At 39.6% G+C, this 22,267-nt stretch overlaps 1 protein-coding gene and 1 non-coding gene across 17 annotated transcripts in view; both read left to right on the top strand.

Moving 5' to 3' along the window:
- ADGRL3 (adhesion G protein-coupled receptor L3) overlaps positions 1-22,267 on the top strand; it is a 1,097,183-nt gene that overhangs the window by 732,231 nt on the left and 342,685 nt on the right. For all 16 annotated transcript variants that reach the window (XM_089687883.1, XM_089687880.1, XM_089687882.1 and 13 more), the window contains one exon: positions 19,980-20,200. In XM_089687883.1, the coding sequence (XP_089544009.1) occupies positions 19,980-20,200 (221 nt within the window). The remainder of the gene's footprint in view (positions 1-19,979; positions 20,201-22,267) is intronic.
- Positions 2,299-2,402, top strand: LOC149454043 (U6 spliceosomal RNA). Its single transcript, XR_016314391.1, has one exon. It is a non-coding gene; the product is annotated as a U6 spliceosomal RNA (small nuclear RNA).

Genomic DNA, 22,267 nt, shown 5'->3' with positions numbered 1-22,267 from the left:
CAAAAAGGACATTGAGACAAAACAGCAGAGAGCATAGTGAAAGCAAGTCACTTACCATATGCATCAGTGAATATCAGATAGACCAGAATGAAACCCCCAATGGATGAAAGCGTAGCAAGAAAAATGCCAAGAAATGGCTCAATATACAGTACATCCAGAAAGTATTCACAGCTCTTAACTTTTGCCACATTTTGTTATATTACAGCCTTATTTCAAAATGGATTGAATTAATTTTTTTCCTCAACATTCTACAAAAAATACCCCATAATGACAATGTGAAAGAGGTTATTTTTTAAATCTTTGCAATTTATTAAATATAAAAAAGGAAAAAAACACATGTACATAAGCTCTGGTACATCCTGTTCCCACTGATCATCCTTGAGATGTTTCCACAACTTGATTGGAGTCCACCGATGGGAAATTCAGTTGATTGGACATGATTAGGAAAGGCATAAACCTGTCTATATAAGGTCCCACAGTTAACAGTGCATGTCAGAGCACAAACCAAGGCATGAAGTCCAAGGAATTGTCTGTAGACCTCCAAGACAGGATTGTATCAAGCCACAGATCTGGGGAAGGGTACAGAAAAATTTCTGCAGCATTGAAGGTCCCAATGAGCACAGTGGTCTCCATCATCCATAAATGGTAGAAGTTTGGAACCACCAAGAATCTTCCTAGATCGGGCCTCCTGGCCAAAATGAGCGATCGAGGGAGAAGGGCCTTAGCCAGGGAGGTAACCAAGCACCCAATGGTAACTTTGAAAGAGCTCCAACATTTCTCTGTGGAGAGATGAGAACCTTCCAGAAGAACAACCATCTCTGCAGCACTCCACCAATCAGGCCTGTATGGTACAGTGGCCAGACGGAAGCCACTCCTCAGTAAAAGGCAAGTGGCAGCCCCTCTGGAGTTTGCCAAAAGGCACCTGAGGGACTCTCAGACCATGTGAAACAAAACTCTCTGATCTGATGAAACAAAGATTGAACTCTTTGGCCAGAATGCCAAGCAACATGTCTGGAGGAAACCAGGCACTGCTTACCACCTGGCCAATACCATCCCTACAGTGAAGCATGGTGCTGGCAGCATCATGCTGTGGGGATGTTTTTCAGCAGCAGGAACTGGGAAACTAGTCAGGATCAAAGGAAAGATGAATGCAGCAATGTACAGAGACATCCTTCATGAAAACCTGTTCCTCAGCTCTCTGGACCTTATACTGGGGCAACGGTTTATCTTTCAACAGGACAACAACCCTATGCACACAGCCCACATAACAAAGGAGTGGCTACAGGCCAACTCTGTGAATGTCCTGGAGTGGCCCAGCCAGAGCCCAGACTTGAACCCGATTGAAGATCTCTGGAAAGATTGAAAATGGCTGTGCACCGATGCTCCCAATCCAACCTGATGGAGCTTGAGAGGTACTGCAAAGAAGAATGGGAGAAATTGACCAAATATAGGTGTGCCAAGCTTGTAGCATCATACTCAAAACGACTTGAGGCTGTAATTGGTGCTAAAGGTACTTCAACAAAGTATTGAGCAAAGGCTGTGAATACCTATGTACATGTGTTTTTATTTTTTTATTTTTAATAAATTGCAAAGATTTCAAAACGAACTTTTCCATTTTGGAACAAGGCTGTAACATACCAAAATGTGGCAAAAGTGCTGTGAATACTTTCTGGATGATCCGTAAATTCTCCTTGTGATAATGGGAAGTCCAGCCCACCCAGCATCAAATGGGAGAGGTGAAAAATCACCTCAACCTGCCTCCAGCTACGTGGACCTCAGTACTGGAACTGCTTCCAAGATAGCAGCTCGATGACACAGAGCGCACGCACCAACCATGCCGATGCACGACACAGTGACGTGATGACACAATGAACCCTGGAAGCGGAAGAAGTGCCCATACAGTCTGGGGAGTAACCAAATAGCGCTGATCCCACCCACTACCCACTGCAGATGTGGCAGTAAGTGTCTGAACACCAATTAATCAGCATAAGAAAAAACAAAAAATACAAAAAACAGCTGTGGATCTCATAGACAAAAGTGCTAGTGTTGTTTATCTGCCCCTTCCCCCCTTGGCCATTTACAGAATGTTGTGTATTCTATGAATGATCTTTAAAATATTCCTTGCTGGCAGGTAATATTCTCAGGGTCTCTTCTGCAATTAAAGCTTTCCTGTTTGCAAAATTTCTTATTTGAGTTTAAAGTTCCACTTTAGAAAATAGTCTGTATGTTATATACTGACTGCTAATTCTCTAGGGCAATGGTTTACTATGAATAGTATAACCTCCCCAAATTTAAGGTGATTTATACTAAATAATATACTAAATAGGAAATGATACAGAGAAGATTAGCATGGCCCCCCGCACAAGGATAAAAAAAAAGATATTTTACCTTAATGCATTCTCTGCATTTAGGTAAAAAAAAACTTTTAGAAGATGATCGCTGCTTGCAATGGGGGCACTCGGAAGGGTGGAGGACCCCAGAGTGCCAGTGGGGGACCCCAGAAGAGAAAGTTCAGGAACGCTCTGTGCAAAACTATTGCACAGAGCAAGTGAGTAAAACATACTATTTTAATACAACCACTTTCATTCTAAGTCATTATGAAGAGTACATTACCTTTATGTGTTTTCAGAATACTTTCAGGAATACTTCATTTGTTTAGCAGTAACATAATTGGAAGATAAAATTTGTATATGACATTGATTTACTGAAGGATTAGAGAGAGGCTGTTCACTTAGGAAAGTGAATGATGGTAAATAAGGTGAAGTTTTGTTTACTTTTAATTCCCAGTCCTGTGTCTGTTAATGTGTATGTCACTGCCACTCTTGATATGCCTTTACATTGTGTTCGCTAATAAACACATCTAAAAGGTTTTGGAATTTATCTACACTCCCTTCTGACACCATCAACTGTGGCAGGGAGTTCCGCATCTTTACCACTCTAACAGAACCTCTTATGTAGCATAAGCCTGTATTTCCTCTTGTCTGACCACGTGTCTTCTTTGGAGACCTTAGGTTAAATAGTTTCCACCCAATGCTAGAATCACCATTTAAAGATTTTTATATTGCAATCATGTCCCCTCCTTTCTTCAGGGAGAATAAGTCTAATGTTTGTAGTTGTTTCTCATAACTGAGGCCCTTCAGTGCCCTTACTAGCTTTCTTGCCTTTCTCTGGACTCTTACAATTTAAGCACATTATTCCTGAGGACTGGTGACCAAAATTGGACAGCATACTCCAGATGTGGCCAAATTAGAGTTTTGTAAAGTGGTAGAATTATAGTCTTATCTCTTAAAGCGGAGCTCCACCCAAAAGGGGAAGTTCCGCTTTAAGGACTGCTCCCCATTAAGGATTAGCACCTTTGGGGAGCGGGGGGGGGAGCAGGTACCCGAATTTGACAGGTACCCGCTCCCACTTCCGGTCCAATCGCCTAGGTAATCAGAAGAGGAAGGTGTCCTCCCTCCCTGTAGTCTTTTGGAACATGTGACAGGTCCCAGAAGACTACAGGACCATTCACATAGCGCAGCGCTACTCGCACATGCGCAGTGGGTACCCGGCTGTGAAGCCGCAAACTATCACAGCCGGGTGCCCACACTTAAGATGCCGGCCTTCTGGAATACAGGACGACTGTTGAAACAAGCTGTGGGGGACATACCACAGGACTGAGGGACAGGTAAGTGGCTGTTTTTTAAAAGTCAGCAGCTACAGTTTTTGCAGCTGGTGACTTTTATTTTTTGATAGGTCGAGTGGAACTCCACTTTAAGTTAATACCCTTTTTAATGCATGATAATAGTCTGCTAGCCTTTCTTGCTTTATCTTGGCATTGCATGCTGTTGCTGAATCTTTGATCAACTAGGACCACAGATCCTTTTCCACCTTTGGTTCCCCCAGAGTTTATGCCCCTAGTGAGTAAGTTGTATGCATATTTTTAGCCCAAAGTGCATTACTGTACATTTTTCACTATTAAACCTCATCTGCCATCTGGCTGCCTCATTGTTCTGTTTTAACTATGTCCTCTTGTAAAGTTGCTATATCCTGTTATAACATTATTGCCCTGCTTAGCTTTGTATTAACAGCAAACAATGAGATTGAACTATTTATTCCAACTTCTTTATCATTTATGAACAAAATAAACAATTGGTCCTAGAACAGATCCCATGTACAACTCTATGCCATTAAAAAATATGCCATTGCCACCAGTTTTCTCTCCAGGTAAATGCAATCTCATTAATGCCAAAATACCTTTAATTTTTTTAAGTAATCATTTATGGGATAATGTGTCAAAAGCCTTAGTAAAATTTAGAAACACTACATCCACCAGACTGCTGCCTTGAAATTACATCTCACCTCCTCATAGAATGTTAAAAGGATAGCCTAACAAGAATGGCCTTTCAGAAATCCATGTTGGTTACTGCTAATGATACTATTTTCATCAGAAAATTCTTGGAATTGGCCCCTTATCACTCCTTCCAATAGTGTACATACTATTGATGTTAGACTGTCTGGTCTGTAGTTCCCAGGAATAAATCGAAGCCCTTTTTTGAAAATCGATACCACATTTGCTTTTTGCCAATCAGCTGTGTAGTAGCCAGACAATTATTCCTAAGTTTTAAGGACAGCTTGCTGACTGGAGTGATAACAGCTAAGTTTTTTTTAGAAAACTTTCGGATGCTGGCGACTTAGTTACATAAACTTTTTTCTGTGATAATCAGAGGCTATCACAGTGATCAGGTTACCCAGAACTGGGAGTTTTGGGTCCCAATCATTAGTTCCGGTCTCTGTGCCGGGAGCACGCTGTGCAGCAAGCTCCCAGCACAAAGACAGATACACATATACATGGCCCCATGGAAAGAAAAGTTCAGTCCAGTGGGGCTGCATATATGAGTACTGTTGGCGTGATGGGGTTATTATTATATTGGGAAAAAGTGTTGTTTTTTTTAACTTTTTTCCACAATGTGCTGCTCACAGTCTATTTTAGCTGCCCCGATTGTGCTCTTGCATTTCTTAGTGAACTGTTTGTATGCCAATGTTGACAATTTGACCCTATATTTTTTTACATTAAAGTTTTTTTTCTCAATAATTTGCCTTTTTAGCCACTCGGGTTTATCTTGTTGTTCTATTATATTTGTTGTCCACTGGCATGCACTGGTGAGTGCCCCAGTTTCAAAAGTAAACATGGTTAACTGGACAATCTGTAGTCCTTTAGCAAAATAACCCCTTTGATTCCATTTTAGGGAAAGTAAATTGGATGACCAGAAAATTTACATCTGCCATCCTCAAATGACAATTGTTTGCTCATAATCAATTTTCTTTCCTAAAACAGCTTTACACTTATTTGTTAATACATGGTTGCTCCTCTGTAAAGAGGTAAATTTCAAATAAACACTTGGTTCCTGACATAAATAAGAAATGTAATTGGCTATAGCTACTCACCAAACTAATGGCCAATGTAGTCTGAGATGCAAGTCTTTTTAGCATCTTTTTTGAAGTGTATCTAAATCCAGAGACAAAAATGTAAGCTATTTCAGCTTTGTGGTCTTTAGATGTGGTGGATGCATTAGTTTTCTTTTTTCCCAGGTTGTTTTCTTTATTTTCACCTGGTAATCATTTGAATAACACACTTTTCCCTGATTGCCTACGCTTACTGCTCCACTGTACCTATGGAGGGAACCATGCTTGTCACCCAGGCTGGACTTAAAACATGTATGCCACTGTTTTCCTCTATTTCATGAGCGATGGAAAGGTTAGTAGTTTAACCAGTTCCTGACTGCGCTATAGCCAAAAGACGGCTACAGTGCGGTCGGCTAGTTCTGGGAGGGTGTCCATGCGCGATCTGTAATCACTGTGTCCTTCTGACACAGCTGATCACATGACCAAGGAACAGGCCAATCACAGCCACTTTTACCATGTAACCAGCTGTGTCCAATCACAGCTGATCAACTGGTAAATAGGAAATCGGCAGTCCTCTCCTCACGCTGACAGCATGTGAGGAGAGGAGAGCCGGTAAGTGGCATTTTTCAGGCAGGGGGACATCTACACTGATCATCTGTGTCTTGGTGATCAGTGTATCCCCATCAGTGCAGCCAATAGTGCCCATCAGTGCCCATCTGTGCTGGAATTCAGTGCCCGTCAGTTGAATCAGTGCTGCCCATCAGTACTGCCCATCAGTGCCGCCTAACAGTGCCCATCAGTGCCACCTATCAATGCCCATCAGTGCCACCTATCAGTGCCCATCAGTGCTGCCTAACAGTGCCCATCAGTGCCACCTCACAGTGCCCATCAGTGCTGCCCATCAGTGCCACCTAACAGTTCCCATCAGTGCCACCTATCAGTGCAGCCTATCAGTGCCCATCAATGACTCCTCATCAGGGCCCATCAATGCAGCCTTCAGTGAAGGAGAAAAATTACTTATTTAGCTCTATTTGTCTCAAGAAAATTATAAAACTTTAGTTTGGGTATAGTGTTACATGACCACACAATTGTCATTCAAAGTTTGAGAGTGCTGAAAGCTGAAAATTGGTCTGGGCAGGAAGGGGGTAAAAGTGCCCAGTAGGCAAGTGGTTAAAGAAGGAGTTTGGCTCACGGGAAGTGTCAGGAACACTGTATGTCTAGCAGGATCAACAGGTTCTTAGCCTGAAACCTTAGAAGCAATTTAACCCCTCTAAGCACTTGTAAGCTGCAATATATAAAATTTTTGTTCTTGGGTTTAGTTATCCTTTTACATACAGTATGTGGTCATGTTTGAACAAAAAGCCCCCTCCAGCTCCTTCAGCATAAACAGCTGGGTCATTAGCTCCCCTTTGGTTCTGTACTTACCTCTTCTGACACTATGCACTTATGTACCATAGAACCTAAATGGCAAATGCAGAATCTTGTTTAGTGTGGCTAGGGAGATAAGCTGGAGGGATGTTTGTTCAAAGATGAGCATGTACCTATAAGGTAAATTTATAGATTTATATGTAACACAATAAGGGGAAGATGGAAGAGCAGGCATGTAAGGGTACTTTAAGGTTTACACTGAACTGATTTTTACATTTTCCCTTACAAAAGCCATTACATTTATATTTTAAGAACTAGCAAAAGTACTTATTATGCCTACACAGCAGCAATCAGGCTCAGAAAGAAAGCAAGAACATTCTGAGCCTATTAGGATTCTATTGTTTGAAACACCACTGTCAGTTTAACACTGAACACATATACAGGAAGGGAGAGCACAGGGAAGACTTGCTACAGCTTTCATTGCTTAGTCACAGCTGAGTTGGGTCCTGAACCATGCTTTGTTGCTCAGCTACAGAGGAGCAAAATTCCCTTTGGAAGGGGTGCTGGATTACAAAACTGTTTAAACAGAATTTAAAAAACTCCTTTGCAAATTAATATATTTCAGCCATAACATTATGTCCACCCACCATAATCCATCATGGCATCAACTCCACTAGACCTCTAAAGATGCTTTGGTATCTGGCACCAAGCCATTAATAGCAGTTCCTTTAAGTCCTGTAAGTTGTAAGGTGGGGCCTCCGTGGATTCAGTCTTTTCCAGCACATCCCACAGATGCTCAATTGGATTGAGATCTGGAGAATTTTGAGGCCAAGGCAACACCTAAAACCCCGTTATGTTTCTTAAATCTTTCTTGAATTAATCAGAACAGGCCACCTAACTCCAATGTTCTGTGGTCCAGTTCTGATCCTTGTGTGCCCATTGTAGGCTCTTTTGGCTGTGGACATGGATCAGCATTGTGCTCTGACCAGTCTGCAGCTATGCAGCCCTGTACACAACAAACTGTGATGCATTTTGTGTTCTGACACCTTTCTATCAAAACCTGCATACATTTTTTAAGCAATTTAAGCAACAATAGCTCTTCTTTTGGATCGAACTACACGGGCTTGCCTTTAGTCCCCATATGCATTACTGAGCCTTGGTTGTCCTTGAACCTGTTGTCAGTTTGCTGGTTTCCCTTCTTTGGACCAATTTTGGTAGGTCCTGCCCACTGCAGACTGGGAACATCCGTCGAGACATTCAATTTTGGAGGTGCTATGACCCAGTCAGACATTAGAATTTGGCCCATATCAGAATCGCTCAAATCCTTATGCTTGCCAATTTTTTTATGCTTTCAACACATCAACTTCAGGGACAACATATGTACTTGCTGCTTAATATATTCCACTGTCAGATGGCATTCTGACAAGATAATAAAGATAGAGAGACACACACACACAATATATCTACCTTGCAGTTATATGTTTGTTTGGATTTCAGATGTCAGCTTCTGATTTATAAACACTAATATGAAATATTAAAGACACAAAAGGGGTTATTTACTAAAAATTGAAGAGTTCAAAATTTGGTGCAGCTCTGCATAGACACTAATCAACATCCAGATTTTTTTTTGCCAAAAATTGAACAAGCTGAAGTTAGAAGCTAATTGGCTACAATGCACAGCCGCACCAGATTCTGAGTGCAGCAGTTTTTGTAAATCTACCCCAAAGCAGTATAGATGTGTATTCATTAATAAGTGTAACTCCAGAAATTATCTTTTATGCAAATTTACATTAGTCCAGTTTGGCTCCATGAAAGTATTCATACCTGATATCCAGAGTACCCCTGGGGATGCTGAAAATCACTGTAGTGGTCCATGCTACATAACGTATTAATCATGATCTTCCAAGTGCTGCTCCAGGAGCTTCTCTGCTGCATGCTGAACAAATGTTTTTTTAATGAATAAAAGGTGCTCTCTGATTGGACAAGCTGGTTAGAGGGTTGCTAATGATGTCCACCAATGAGAAAGCACTTCAGATATTCACATCATGCCAAACTGGAAAACTGTAGTAAGTTTGAAAAAAAAGGTAATTACTGTGGGTCTGCTTTAAATTTATTTTAAAGGCAACTTAGTGTTAATACCTATATTGAACTTGGTAACAGCCCCTTATAATCTCCTGTACATCAGCTGTCACTGAGTGAGGGTGGGGTAGTACTAGGAGTCTATCAGGTGTGCTGAATGCAGATATATAAAGCTCAATAGAAGCAGTACTCCATCTTGGAATCATGAGTGCTTGAAGTGAATACCATAGATGGTGTTGTGCCAGAACCAAATGTAAAGACGCAAAGTCACCAGCACTCTAAATAAATGCATTTCACATGTTTTTTGTGAAGACAGCATCACAAAAGGCTTCCCAAAATGTCAGTTGCTTATGCTTTATGTGACACTGTCTTTACAATAAACACAATGGAGTTGATTTACTAAAACTGGAGAGTGAAAAATCTGGTGAAACTGTGCATGATAGCCAATCAGTTTCTAACTTGAGCTTGTTCAATTAAGCTTTGAAAATAAAACCTGGAAGTTGTTTGGCTTCTATGCAGAGCTGCACCAGACTTTGCACTCTCCAGTTTTAGTCAAAGAACCCCAATGTGTGTGTCTGACCTCGCTGGATTGATGTGTGATTCAGTATCATATAAAGATAATCTGGGTTACATTGTCCTTCAGGGGGTCCCGTAACTAATGGAGATGTGGATGTCTATGTGACTAGTTGAGGTTCCAAAATGCTACTTCTCTAAAAGCTACAGAATGACTTTCTACTGGATGTATAACTTTGCATCTCTGTATGAAAACATGTTGAAAAGGAACAAGCTGACAAAAGAAGTATAGTGAACAGAGAGATGACCTTATTAGTCTGGTGCTACTCCTCCCTGCCCTCAGCCTACTGATTGGACAGTGCTACATCTCAATATTTCTCAAGACTTTATGAACAGAAAAGCAAATCCTTCCATGGGTAAAACAGCTCCCTTGTATGTTTGTTTGTTTTTTTTCTTCTTCTGTATATAGATATCCACCTGTTCAGCTTTATGCTTGATATTCAAGCAAACCCTGACCTGATACCAATTTAAGCTCTGCAAAACAAAAAGGGGTTGATTGACTAAAACTAGAGAGTGCAAAATCTGGTGCAACTCTACAAAGAAGCCAATCAAGTTCATGTTTTTGTCAAAGCTTAATTGAACAAGCTGAAGTAGAAGCTCATTGACTAACATGTACAGCTACACCAGATTTTGCACTCTCCAGTTTTAGTAAATCAACCCTTAAGTCCCCTCTCACACATTGCTGACAACTAGAGCTGGCCCCACATGGATTGAAATTCGTCCAGTTCAGAAGGGACCAGACAAATGTGGATCATGTATGGGTACTCTAATTGTACATAAGTCGATCTACCGATCGACTTCTATACAACCTGCTTGTTGGGTTGGGTAAGTCTCCCCACCATCAGAACACAATAGCACAGCAGGAGAATTCCCTCGTCTACATTGAATGAGGAATCGTATAATTTTTTTTTTTAACACACTGGTTGAAAGAAAAAAAAAAGATGAATCTGTGGGCAGCATTAGACACTCAGCAACCTTTAATGCAGATAAATTCATCCAACCATCACTGGTACTGATTTAAAAGCAAATACAAAACTACACTACTACTGTTATTTTTTCTATTAGGAGACAGAATAGCAATGCAAACAAGCAATGGGCGGCAACCAACACTATACCCAAAGCCTATGTCAGAGCCAACTTTGAACATTGTTGTCACTCCAGTTGGTGATCACAGTAGAATAATTAAGCCAACATCAGCATGACTATGATCTCTATTTAAATAGGTTTTGAAGTTTATGATATAGTGAAACACATTTTGAGCAGTGAATTACACAGCACTACATGCACACTTGTCTTAATAAATGTATAGGGAACCTGGGAAATACATTCAGACACTATTAGACATATCATACAACCGCAAGGCATAGGAAGGCTAGGTTAAGCAGAGTGTTCTATAAAGTGTTTCCAGTGACTCTAGGTGTTGTGTTGGTATAACCTGTATCAATAACTTTTGGTGTCCCCTCATGGTGAAGGAGGATATTTTATATTATTTAAAGATATATATATATATATAATGAAAGATGTTTTTAAACAAAGCAACTGTGGCACTGGTGCGCCCAGGTATAGTTTGGGAGTAGTGGATTCATATTGCTTAGGGTGAGAATACTTGTTTAAAGCATATTGGGAAATGGTTAGAGATTGTTATACTTGCTTTCCAGGTTACTATACCTGACCTGAGTGACCATTTTTCTAGTGGAGCCACTAGGACTGCTATAGAAATAATGACATACAATTTAAACCATCCCAACTCTAGCCAAATTGAAAAAAGCCATTAGCTGAAAGCTGGACTTTAAGTTTATCATTGATCAAAAAACTTTTTTTTTACTAGATAGCTTATTTATGATTTCAGAAATATATGTCCCTTTCTGCAATAAAGACATAATAGATGGTGAATTTACAGATCTGCTGATTTCCATAATTCAATCATCGCAGGCAAAAATTTAATTTTTTTTATTTTTCTTGCACGTGATTGGATATTCTTTTGCAAAGTGAATTTTCACTACATTCTTTCAGTTAAGGAAAACATTCCTTACAAAGTGCAAATTCCCTTGCTAAGTGAACTATTTGCCTTGAGTAAATCAACCCCTGTGTTGTAATGTCTTTTCTGTGTAGCTGCACAAACACGTGCTATGTCTGGTCTGCAATAAAAGCTTCTTACCGTCCTCCTTGCAAGATGCTTTACAAATACGCTGTGCTTCTCTCAGCATACACCTGTAGCACTACCCCCTTAGGAGTTGCTGGATTATTTTCAGCCTCCCTTTTGGTCTGGACCCCTCTCTGAAAGCCCAACCCCTGATGACACCTCAGTACGCTTTACTAAAAAGTAGACTTACACACTGATTGGAGTAAGAGGTTTATAGCAAACTTCAATACAGCTTGGTTACACAGCATAAACATAATTGGCATGTGCAGAGTCAGCTTTAAACAAGAAAAAGACAATATTCATTACAGAGTCTCAGTTAGTGTTAGCAGGCCTGCTTTTTAGAAACTAATCCAATACCTTCAACCTGAGGTGGCTTTACATTCCCAAGTGAGCAGCGAGAACTGTCAAACAGGTAGACTATCTCACTTCAGGCCCTCGGAACCTGATGGCAGGGAGGTAGCCTGAAATAAGAAAAGAGCTCTTTTAAATGCAGTGAAGAGTCTTCTGCCAACGTGATGGGGCCCAGTTGGTGCACAGTGAGAGGAAGTGTGAATAATGGTTCTCAGAGGAAAAATGCAATGAAGAAAGGGAAGAACAGCAATCCCCCCCGAAAACAGCAGTTGACTTGTGTAATGCCCCTTTAAAGAACTAGTCACTAGTAGATCTAAAGCTATAAGATCTCAAACTGGCAGAAGTGATTGTTGACACTCAAGGCAACTCCTCTCTAGACTGCTAGACTATTGGCACAATAGGAAAAGGTCTCTTTAAAAGAGTAAATTGATGATGGTGGTGACGCAGCTGTGGTTCAGCCCGCAGAATGGCTGTTTTGCTATCAGCTGGATGATAAGGCTGTGTTGAGTGTGGTCAAGCAATAGCTGCTGGAGAAACTATGCCACAACTTATAATAACTATGTAAAATGTCCACAACTGTGTGCAGGAAAATAGCAAAGATGGAGCAAGTGTCAGTGTTCTCTTTCCTTGGTAATGCTCACCCGAGGGATGACATCTGGCGAATTCTGGCAGTTTTTCTCCTCAGATAGAGCCTCCACACACTCTCTTGTCCTGCATGTAGTGTTTCATGCAGTTGCCTGCTGGATGATTAGCTTTCTGGACAATGTGGCAAGGTCAACGATCAGCAGACACTCCTTGTCTCCCTTCTCTCTCTTTCCACGGCCTGGTCCGGACCTCCAGCAGTCAGCACACTCCTCTCTCCAGATCCCTCCCCTCTCACTTCCTGTCCCGTCTCCCAGGCTTATATATATATATATATATATATATATATATATATATATATATATATATATATATGCCTCCGCCCACACGCCAGCTCGTCTGGGAAATGTAGTTCCTAGATATACTGCTTCTTAGTAAAGTCCTGAAGTTCAGCATACAAGTTCCATGGGGCTGTTCTACAGAGTGTGAATGCCACTGTTCTGCAGGACACTGCCATCTTGTGTTCGCTTTAACATTCTGCATCAAATATTTGTAGCAGGGCGTTACACATTCTTGACACATCTAGGCACTGGGATGAGTGAACTTTTGTGCACATACACAGTAGTTACGTCATCCCAGCCCAGCCATTCAAGATGGCTGAAGACCCTGAACTCGGAAGAAGCCTGTGAAAAGATGTTGGCGCCGGTGAGGGAGCTTGCAGACATCACATTACTAGAGGGGAAACGAGTATTGGAGGGTTTAGTTTAGCTTTCATTCCCTAAATCATGTGTAGTTCTTCAGGTGCTCCATTTCTACACATCTTGTGCTGCAGTTAAAGCAGAAATTCAGGCCATACAAAAACACAATTCAATCCAGCTATGTATTCATTTAAAACATTACCTGTATTTTTAAATAAAACTAGTATCAATACCTGCATCTTTCTTGAGATCCTTTTCCTGGAATCCACTGAAAAGCAGACTGGGAGAGAATGGACAGAAATCTGAGAGAGTCAGGCTCTATTACTTACACAGGACATGCTAACAGAAGGGGAGAGCAGAGAGATGTGCTGCTGCACCTTAATGGTGTATTCATAAACTCAGCAGATGGTATTGCCTAATTGCAATGTAGTCTGCAGGGAGGTCCAGGACTTTGCGATGCATTGTAGCAGGGGCACAAGACAAGCTATACAAATGCAAGTACCTTGGCAAATAACACACAGCTAAGGTTTATACAGTGGGGCAAAAAAGTATTTAGTCAGCCACCAATTGTGCAAGTTCTCCCACTTAAAAAGATGAGAGAGGCCTGTAATTGGCATCATAGGTAGACCTCAACTATGAGAGACAAAATGAGAAAAAAAATCCAGACAATCACATTGGCTGATTTGGAAAGAATTTATTTGCAAATTATGGTGGAAAATAAGTATTTGGTCACCTACAAACAAGCAAGATTTCTGGCTCTCACAAACATGTACCTTCTTCTTTAAGAGGCTCCTCTGTCCTGCACTCATTACCTGTATCAATGGCACCTGTTTGAGATTGTGGACAGGTGTCTTTTATACTGATAACAAGTTCAAACAGTCACACTCCAAACTCCACTATGGTGAAGACCAAAGAGCTGTCGAAGGACACCAGAAACAAAATTGTAGACCTGCACCAGGCTGGGAAGACTGAATCTGCAATAGGAAAGCAGCTTGGTGTGAACAAATCAACTGTGGGAGCAATAATTAGAAAATGGAAGACATACATGACCACTGATAATCTCCCTCGATCTGGGACTCCACGCAAGATCTCACCCCGTGGGGTCAAAATGATCACAAGAACGGTGAGCAAAAATCCTAGGACCACACGGGGGGACCTAGTGAATGACCTGCAGAGAGCTGGGACCAACGTAACAAAGGCTACCATCACTAACACACTACGCCGCCAGAGACTCAGATCCTGCAGTGCCAGACGTGTCCCCCTGCTTAAGCCAGTACATGTCCGGGCCTGTCTGAAGTTTGCTAGAGAGCATTTGGATGATCCAGAAGAGGACTGGGAGAATGTCAAATGGTCAAATGAAACCAAAATAGAACTGTTTGGTAGAAACACAACTCATCGTGTTTGGAGGAGAAAGAATGCTGAGTTGCATCCAAAGAACACCATACCTACTGTGAAGCATGGGGGTGGCAACATCATGCTTTGGGGCTGGTTCTCCGCAAAGGGATCAGGACAACTGATCCATGTACAGGACAGAATGAACGGGGCCATGTATTGTGAGATTTTGAGTGCAAACCTTCCATCAGCAAGGGCATTGAAGATGAAACGTGGCTGGGTCTTCCAACATGACAATGATCCCAAACATACCGCCTGGGCAACCAAGGAGTGGCTTTGTACGAAGCATTTCAAGGTGCTGTAGTGGCCTAGCCAGTCTCCAGATCTCAACCCCATAGAAAATCTTTGGAGGGAGTTGAAAGTCCGTGTTGCCCAGCGACAGCCCCAAAACATCACTGCTCTAGAGGAGATCTGCATGGAGGAATGGGCCAAAATACCAGCAACAGTGTGTGCCAACCTTGTGAAGACTTACAGGAAACGTTTGACCTCTGTCATTGCCAACAAATGATATATAACAAAGTATTGAGATGAACTTTTGATATTGACAAAATACTTATTTTCCACCATAATTTGCAAATAAATTATTTCCAAATCAGCCAATGTGATTATCTGGATTTTTTTTCTCATTTTGTCTCTCATTGTTGAGGTCTACCTATGATGCCAATTACAGGCCTCTCTCATCTTTTTAAGTGGGAGAACTTGCACAATTGGTGGCTGACTAAATACTTTTTTGCCCCACTATATATGGCGTTTGGGTTTGTAGCAAGTTGCCTGTTCTTCTTTAAGCTAATCCAAGACCTCCTCAAATCTTGCACATTCAAAAAAAGTACTGAAAATTGTTGCTTTAAATAGCCCTTCTGTGAAAAAACTAAAGAGTTATACATTTAATTTGCATAACACAAACAAATTTGCAAATGTGTATTTTTTTAAAGCAGAACTCCAGTCACATATAACAAGACAAAAATTGAATAGCCCATTAAGAGATTAAACAAAACCAGCGTCAATATCATTCTACCCACTTTATCTGAAACCAGGTCATCCTGGAACTGCCTTAGCCTGTGAATGGCAATGAAATGGGAAACCGCACAGTGATAAGCTTTGTTCTAGATCACTCTGCTTTCTCCTCCTAGCAGCATGCTTCTTTTCAACACATGAATTGATTGGCTCCTTGTTCTGTCTCTTCCTCTCACATTCCAACTCTGCTATACAGGGACTGCAAGTTGCTGATAACATGTAAAATGAAGGTATCTGCTTGCATCAAAAAAATACATTTAATTACATATTAATGAATACATAGCTGCCTTCGAGTGTGTCTTTTATATCTGACTAAAGTTCAACTTTCATAAGAGAAAACTACAACATTTTATGTTCGCATAAAATGTAAACAATAATGTTTTCCCCATTTTACTGAATTATGGTCAGTGTGCTACATAAGGAATATGGAAAGAATGTGGAAAGTTTTATTAGCTTTGAGGGAGTTGGTATGACTAAAACTTTAGGCACATCTACATTTAACACTGAAGTTTAGTTCTTTTTGGGGGGGGGGGGGAAGATACAAACCAAATACATTATTATCATTAAAAAACAGACAATATCACCAAAAGAATCTTAAGTAATGACAAGCTCCATAGCAGAAATGTAAACAATACTCGTCTGCTCCGGTGTGAGAACTGGAATGGTTAAATAAAATTCAACATTTTCAAAACAAAGGTGCCATTTTTGTTTTTTGCTACATATGCCCTTGACCTTATTGTGGATATTAATTAATGTTCTGCTTGTCAAATTCACTGTTTTTGGTATGGCATGCTATGAACTTTAACTTAGAACTGTGCATAGCATTACCCAGTTTTCTGTTTCTGCAACATTGCATATGTGTCCCCTTTATCTGAGGTCTGTCTCTCTTTTGTTTCCTCTTCTCTAATCCATGTCTCCTTGTCATCTTTTTGTGTCTTTTATTACTGTCTTTTATTATGTCTGCTCTTGGTGTCTATCGTCTGTTTTGCTTGGTGTCTTTCTTCACCACTTAGTTTTATGTCTCTGTTTTGTGTCTCTCACTACTCTGTCACTGCTGCTTTGTGTCTATGTTCGGACTTCTACTGCAGTTATCCCATGTTAGAAAAGAGTAGCCATAATAGTAACTACATCAGGAAATACAGAAATAAGTGTAAAATGTGTTACCTGGGCAAAAGTATATATGCAGCCAACAAGACTGAAACAGTTTGAAATAAATAGCCCTACAATATTAGACTGTACCTGTACGGTAAACCAGTGTTTCTGGATGTACAGTTGGCACAGAGCTTGTCTCCATTTAGGACTCATGTACACAGGGTTTTTAAAATGCTGCTTATATAGGCACTCAAAAAATAGTGAAGCGCTAAATAGAATTAAATGACATAAAAATAAATCCGTGCCAAAAAAGTGCTCAGTGATAATGCACACAATCCACATTAATAGCACTTCCCTCCGAGCACTTTCTTGGCACGGATTTATTTTTATGTCATTTAATTCTAGTTAGTGCTTCACTATTTTTTAAGTTTTTGTCTTACACTTATTGGTTTAAGTTGAGTGGCAGCAGCTAAATAATAGGTACTATTCATCCCATTGAGTGCAGGAAGATTATTTTATTTATATAGACACTCAGCTTTTTTTTATGTCTGTAAGCACACCTTTATATTTACAGATGTGGCCAAGCACATATTTGTAAAGGAGTGTTTATAGGCTGAAAAAAACGAACCAAAGATGCATTCAGAGAGGAACTTTTGGGCATAATTTATGCACATAAATGTGTATAAACATGCATAAATACACATGTATGTGTGTAAATGTATTCCAATGCCCAGAATAAATAGTTATTCAGGCCAGTAGAATTACGTTACGCTCAATGCCATACGCGCATAAATGCATACACCTGTGTGCATGAGGCCTGTTCTAGAACGAGGAATAATTCCTTTATTTTTGGAAGTTGTGACAGGCTTGTAAGGCTTCACAATGCAACAAATGATGAAGCATCTCAACACCCACACAACAAGCAGCTGATAAAATAACCAGATATACTACACAGTTTGAAAAAACAGTAACTAAAGCACCACTACCATCATATACTCAAGCATATTATCACAACTATTTTACAGCTTGGCTAGGACAAGTCAGGATTGGGAACTAGTAAAGTAGGATATAGAAATAAGGAAGCAGGTGGCAATACCAAAGGGATTTAACAAGGTAACAAGCAGGTATCATATTCAAACTGAGAATACAACTGCACATGTACAAATATGTCACAATTTGATAATGACATGTCTAATTTAATTAGAAGATGTTTTGTAATTTTTCAGCTTTACGTTTACATGCACTTTAATAAAAAAATTTCCTATTGTACTATTTTGGGACATAATAAATGCACTTTGTCCAGTGCCCCAAGGTTTCCCAATCCCCTTTACTCCAATGTTGATAAATAGGCAGTAAAAATGCAGCCTCAGTGGATATGATGCTGGCATTTACCTTTAAATAAATGATATACTGTAAGAGTAAAAGTAGTTTGATTTTCCTATAATTCAATGTCCCTGGCTTCTTGTTTTTTTCTATCATATAGAGGATTAAAGATTAACAAACTAACGTCCATCAGCTCATTAGTGTTTTGCTCACAATCTATCTGTAAGTGCTAAGGGAAAGGATACTTCATGGGGAAAAATCCTTATTACTTAATGAATCAAGCATTTCATGTGGCTAAAGAGATTGCCAGCATTTGCATCATAGTGTAGAGCTGCTTTTCTAGATTCTTTTCCCAGGGAGAGCCCCCCAAAGTTTCCCCCACCCCAGAATACCACTGTTTCCCAAATGTGAACTTCCTTAAGGGATGAAATCTCATCATCTAACTACCTTCCTCATCTCTGTTGCGGAACCCCTATATATATAAAATATATGTTTTTGTTTTATGGAAAAGAAGTGCCAGTGTCAGCAGATATTCAGCTAAAGATGTCACAGACTAACCCCTCTCAAAATTAAAAAAGGGTTAAAATATAAATGTTTTTCCTTTCTCTCTTTCAGATATCTTTTAATGCGATTAGCAGTATTCCTAGCTTGTATACTAACAGCAATGCTACTGTACACTGAGCTTTAACATTTTAAAAATGCCTTAGAATACAATGGTTTCATAGGTTATTATGTAAACATGCAATGTAAAAATGAAAATACAAAGAGATGAATGCTTCTGCTGTGAAGTAACAAAACAGAGATTGTCAATAATTATTTTTTTAAGATGCTATAAAACTCAAAATTCCCTGAAAAGCCTCTGAGATACATTACTGGGATCCCAGTAAGGTCTATGGCATACCAGCAACTTTGTAGCCGAGTTTTTTAGCACCTACAAATCTTTTTTCTTGTTTTCTCTGGCAATGTGTAGTTAGTTACAGAGCCGCTGCTGTAGTTAAATGTGATGCATATGTAAGTAGGTACAAATAATTGGTGTGCCCTTGTCATCAGCAGCTGCTTTGGATAATATAACTAGCTACTGAAGCTGGAGATTCTGAGCTAGTTCCTGACGCTGCAAAAAAAAAGTCAATTGCTTGGAACTTCTGTGACGGAGACCTTTCATTGACTGCAGTTCATTAATTTCTAGCAACAGCATGTTAAGCAGAGGGATTCGGTAGCTGCTAGAAATTGCTACTACAAATTCACCGATGTAAAATGGATTTAAATCTGTGATCCAGATAAATTAGTGCCATAACAATACAATTATGGGAAAGTAAACATCTTTCCCACAGAGTGAGAGGGCAAGAGGTACATCATCCATTTTAGAAGCTATTTTGGACAACTCTATTATTTACTTACTCTATTAGTCTGTGATTTCAGACTTTAAAAGTCAGTTAAAAAGGAAGTAATCTAAACTTCTGAGACCATTGCTCGGAGCTATGATAGAAAAAAAGTCTTAGACATCAGAATTAACATTATTTGCTCTAGTACTAGAATTCTGATTGTTACGAATCCTTGCAGTTTTTTAGAATTAGTTTGGATGGCGTGAATAGGCATCCTTGTAAGATACCTATTGGCTGTACAGTGTTCAAGGTGCACCTAAATTGCTGTTGACAGAAGTTCACAAATGCTTACCACTAGCACAAGTGGCAGTGTGAAGAGCTCCAATGCAAATAATAGGTGTTATTTCATCAATTCAGTGTTTTTCTCACTTGGGAAATGTTAAGGTGTGAATTACTCTTGCAGAGACACAGTGCATGACTTTACTGCCTTCATTATATATATTGATTACAACAGCTGGCTGGTGATCCTGAATTCCAATATCACACATATATAGTTTATATTTAAAAGTTGAATGATTACTTTACCTGTAAGAATGCTATCTGTAATTGCAAGATGTTTTACTAACATTCTCTCTCTTTTCATAACTTTAAATCTAGATTGCATGTGCTGTGTTTGCTGCTCTTCTTCATTTTTTCTTCCTGGCGGCTTTTACCTGGATGTTCCTTGAAGGAGTTCAACTATACATCATGCTGGTTGAAGTCTTTGAAAGTGAAAATTCAAAAAGGAAATACTTCTATTTGATGGGCTATGGGATGCCCGCTCTTATTGTATCTGTATCTGCAGCAGTAGATTATAAAAGTTATGGAACAGATAAAGTGTAAGTGCTTAATGGAAACATGCAATACATTTTTGATTTTAGTTCTTCACCTTGAACTTTAAATATTGACTCATATCTCCATCATTTGTGTGACTGTTCTGTATTCTTGGCTGTAGGGATTATGATAGGGCAGAGTTTCCTAGCATTTAGGAAACCTGTAATGAGTGCAATATAGAGGCTGCTTTTGCTGACCTTCACCTGAAAATCTTAGTTGCCTGGCTGCCGGATGTTTCAATACTTTGAGACATGGATGCCGCAGGACTGCTTGCATTTTTGGAAGCAGATGTCAGCAGTAGCTGATATGTATACTTCTTCAGTACAATCTTTCAGTAAAACCAAATTCTAGCCAAAATATATTTTTTGGTATTGGTTAGAGTAAGGAAATGTTTTTACCTTTTATCAGGTTTTTATTGCCTCATTCATACCCATTACACATACTTTCAGCACTTACTGTCCTGATGACTAAACCAGAGATTAGGACATTTCCCCAGCTGAAACACTGTCAGCAGTGAAAACCCAGCAGAGCTTGTATCCCTTTCTCATGCTGCTTTGAAGGAAAAAATGTTTTATTACTGAAGGTGCCATATTTGAAGAGATTTTGGCCACTTTCTGTCTTGGTGACTAGAGACAGTAGTCTACCTAACTGATTACAGAAACAGCTATGGAGTTGCACTTTAGGGCTCCATGCACACTGGCTTAAAAAAACGCTGCTCCTAGAGGAGTTTAGCGTTTTGCCTGTAGAAGCAACAAATGTTATCCTATGTGTCCATGCACATTAGGTAGTTTAGAGGCATTTTTTAAACTCCGTGTTTAGAGGCAGAAAATAAACCTTCTGTTTTGTGTTTTTGAGAGTGTTTTTCTGGCAGAAAAAAATGCTATAACAAAAAACACTCAAAAATAATGTTTTTTTTCTGCCCAGAGGACTGGCATTTGTTTAGCCAGTGTGCATGGAGCCTAAAGCTTTCAGGCAAAAAAATTCTTAAACCTTCTAAATTTTAGCACTGGCTGTCACCTTCAAAAGTGGGAGTGCGAATTCTGAAAATGTGTAAAAACTCTCCACCTCCCTACCTACCAACATTCCCAGCCCTGTAGGTGCATACATACCACCTACGGTTTTGTCTACAGCTTGACCAATAAAAATTTGGTCCTGGGCTTCCAATACCTGCACACTTATTTCCCATAACTTGAGTTTGTTTAAAGTGACAACCAAGACAAACTGGAGGTGAAGATTGCACTAAAAGCTTCATCTTAGCTATTTAAAACTCGCTGAAAGCTTTGCAAATACTTTGTTAAAACTTGCTGTACACTCTGCTCTCATGGAAGCTGAATCTTGTGTAAACTGGGCCTTACAGCTTGTAGTTCTCTTATATAATGAGAAGCATTAACCCCCATCAATTTGGAAAAAATAACACTGACCTTATGTAAATTAGCAACCTCTGCATAGGTATTTAAAGTACAGCAAGTGTTCCAAATGACAAATACTGAAAACCTGATGAATGAATGACTATTCATTTTTAAAGGATTAGCAATTCTATGTTATCCATAAATATATGATCATGATCACTAGTCTAAACCTGAGACTGATTTCTTAAAAGAATATAGGCTGTTCACTGAAACGGAAGTTGCATTTTGTCAGGGAATTTTCTCCAGAGTGAATGTGGTTTCACTTTGAAAAAAATATCCAATCACATGCAAGGAAAAAAAACAGCATTTTTGCTTGCACATGATTGGATAATGGAAGTCAGGAGAGCTTCACTTCATTCACTAAGCTCATCTTTCAGTTGAGGTAAAACAGGTGCTTTGGGTATGTGTAATACACTGAGCCTAATTCTTAAAAATGAAAGATAATGTGACATAAGCATATATATTGATGGAAAAGTCTAAAAAAAAAAACATTCAGTAGTCATAAAATGTGTGCATGTTTATACATTGTCTTATGCCTATGGCCTGGTTCACTTATATCCTGCCAATTATGTGAAATGAAGTAGCAGCAATCGTAGGCTAAATACATACATACAAGGTAACACATAGGTGTTTTTTCAGGCACTGCTTTTTCTTTGTACTGGC

The sequence above is a fragment of the Staurois parvus genome, unplaced genomic scaffold (assembly GCF_062004578.1).
Source record: "Staurois parvus isolate SC_StPar_1 unplaced genomic scaffold, SC_StPar_1.0 ptg000439l, whole genome shotgun sequence".
Lineage (NCBI taxonomy): Eukaryota > Metazoa > Chordata > Amphibia > Anura > Ranidae > Staurois > Staurois parvus.
This window is presented reverse-complemented; position numbering and strand designations above follow the sequence as displayed.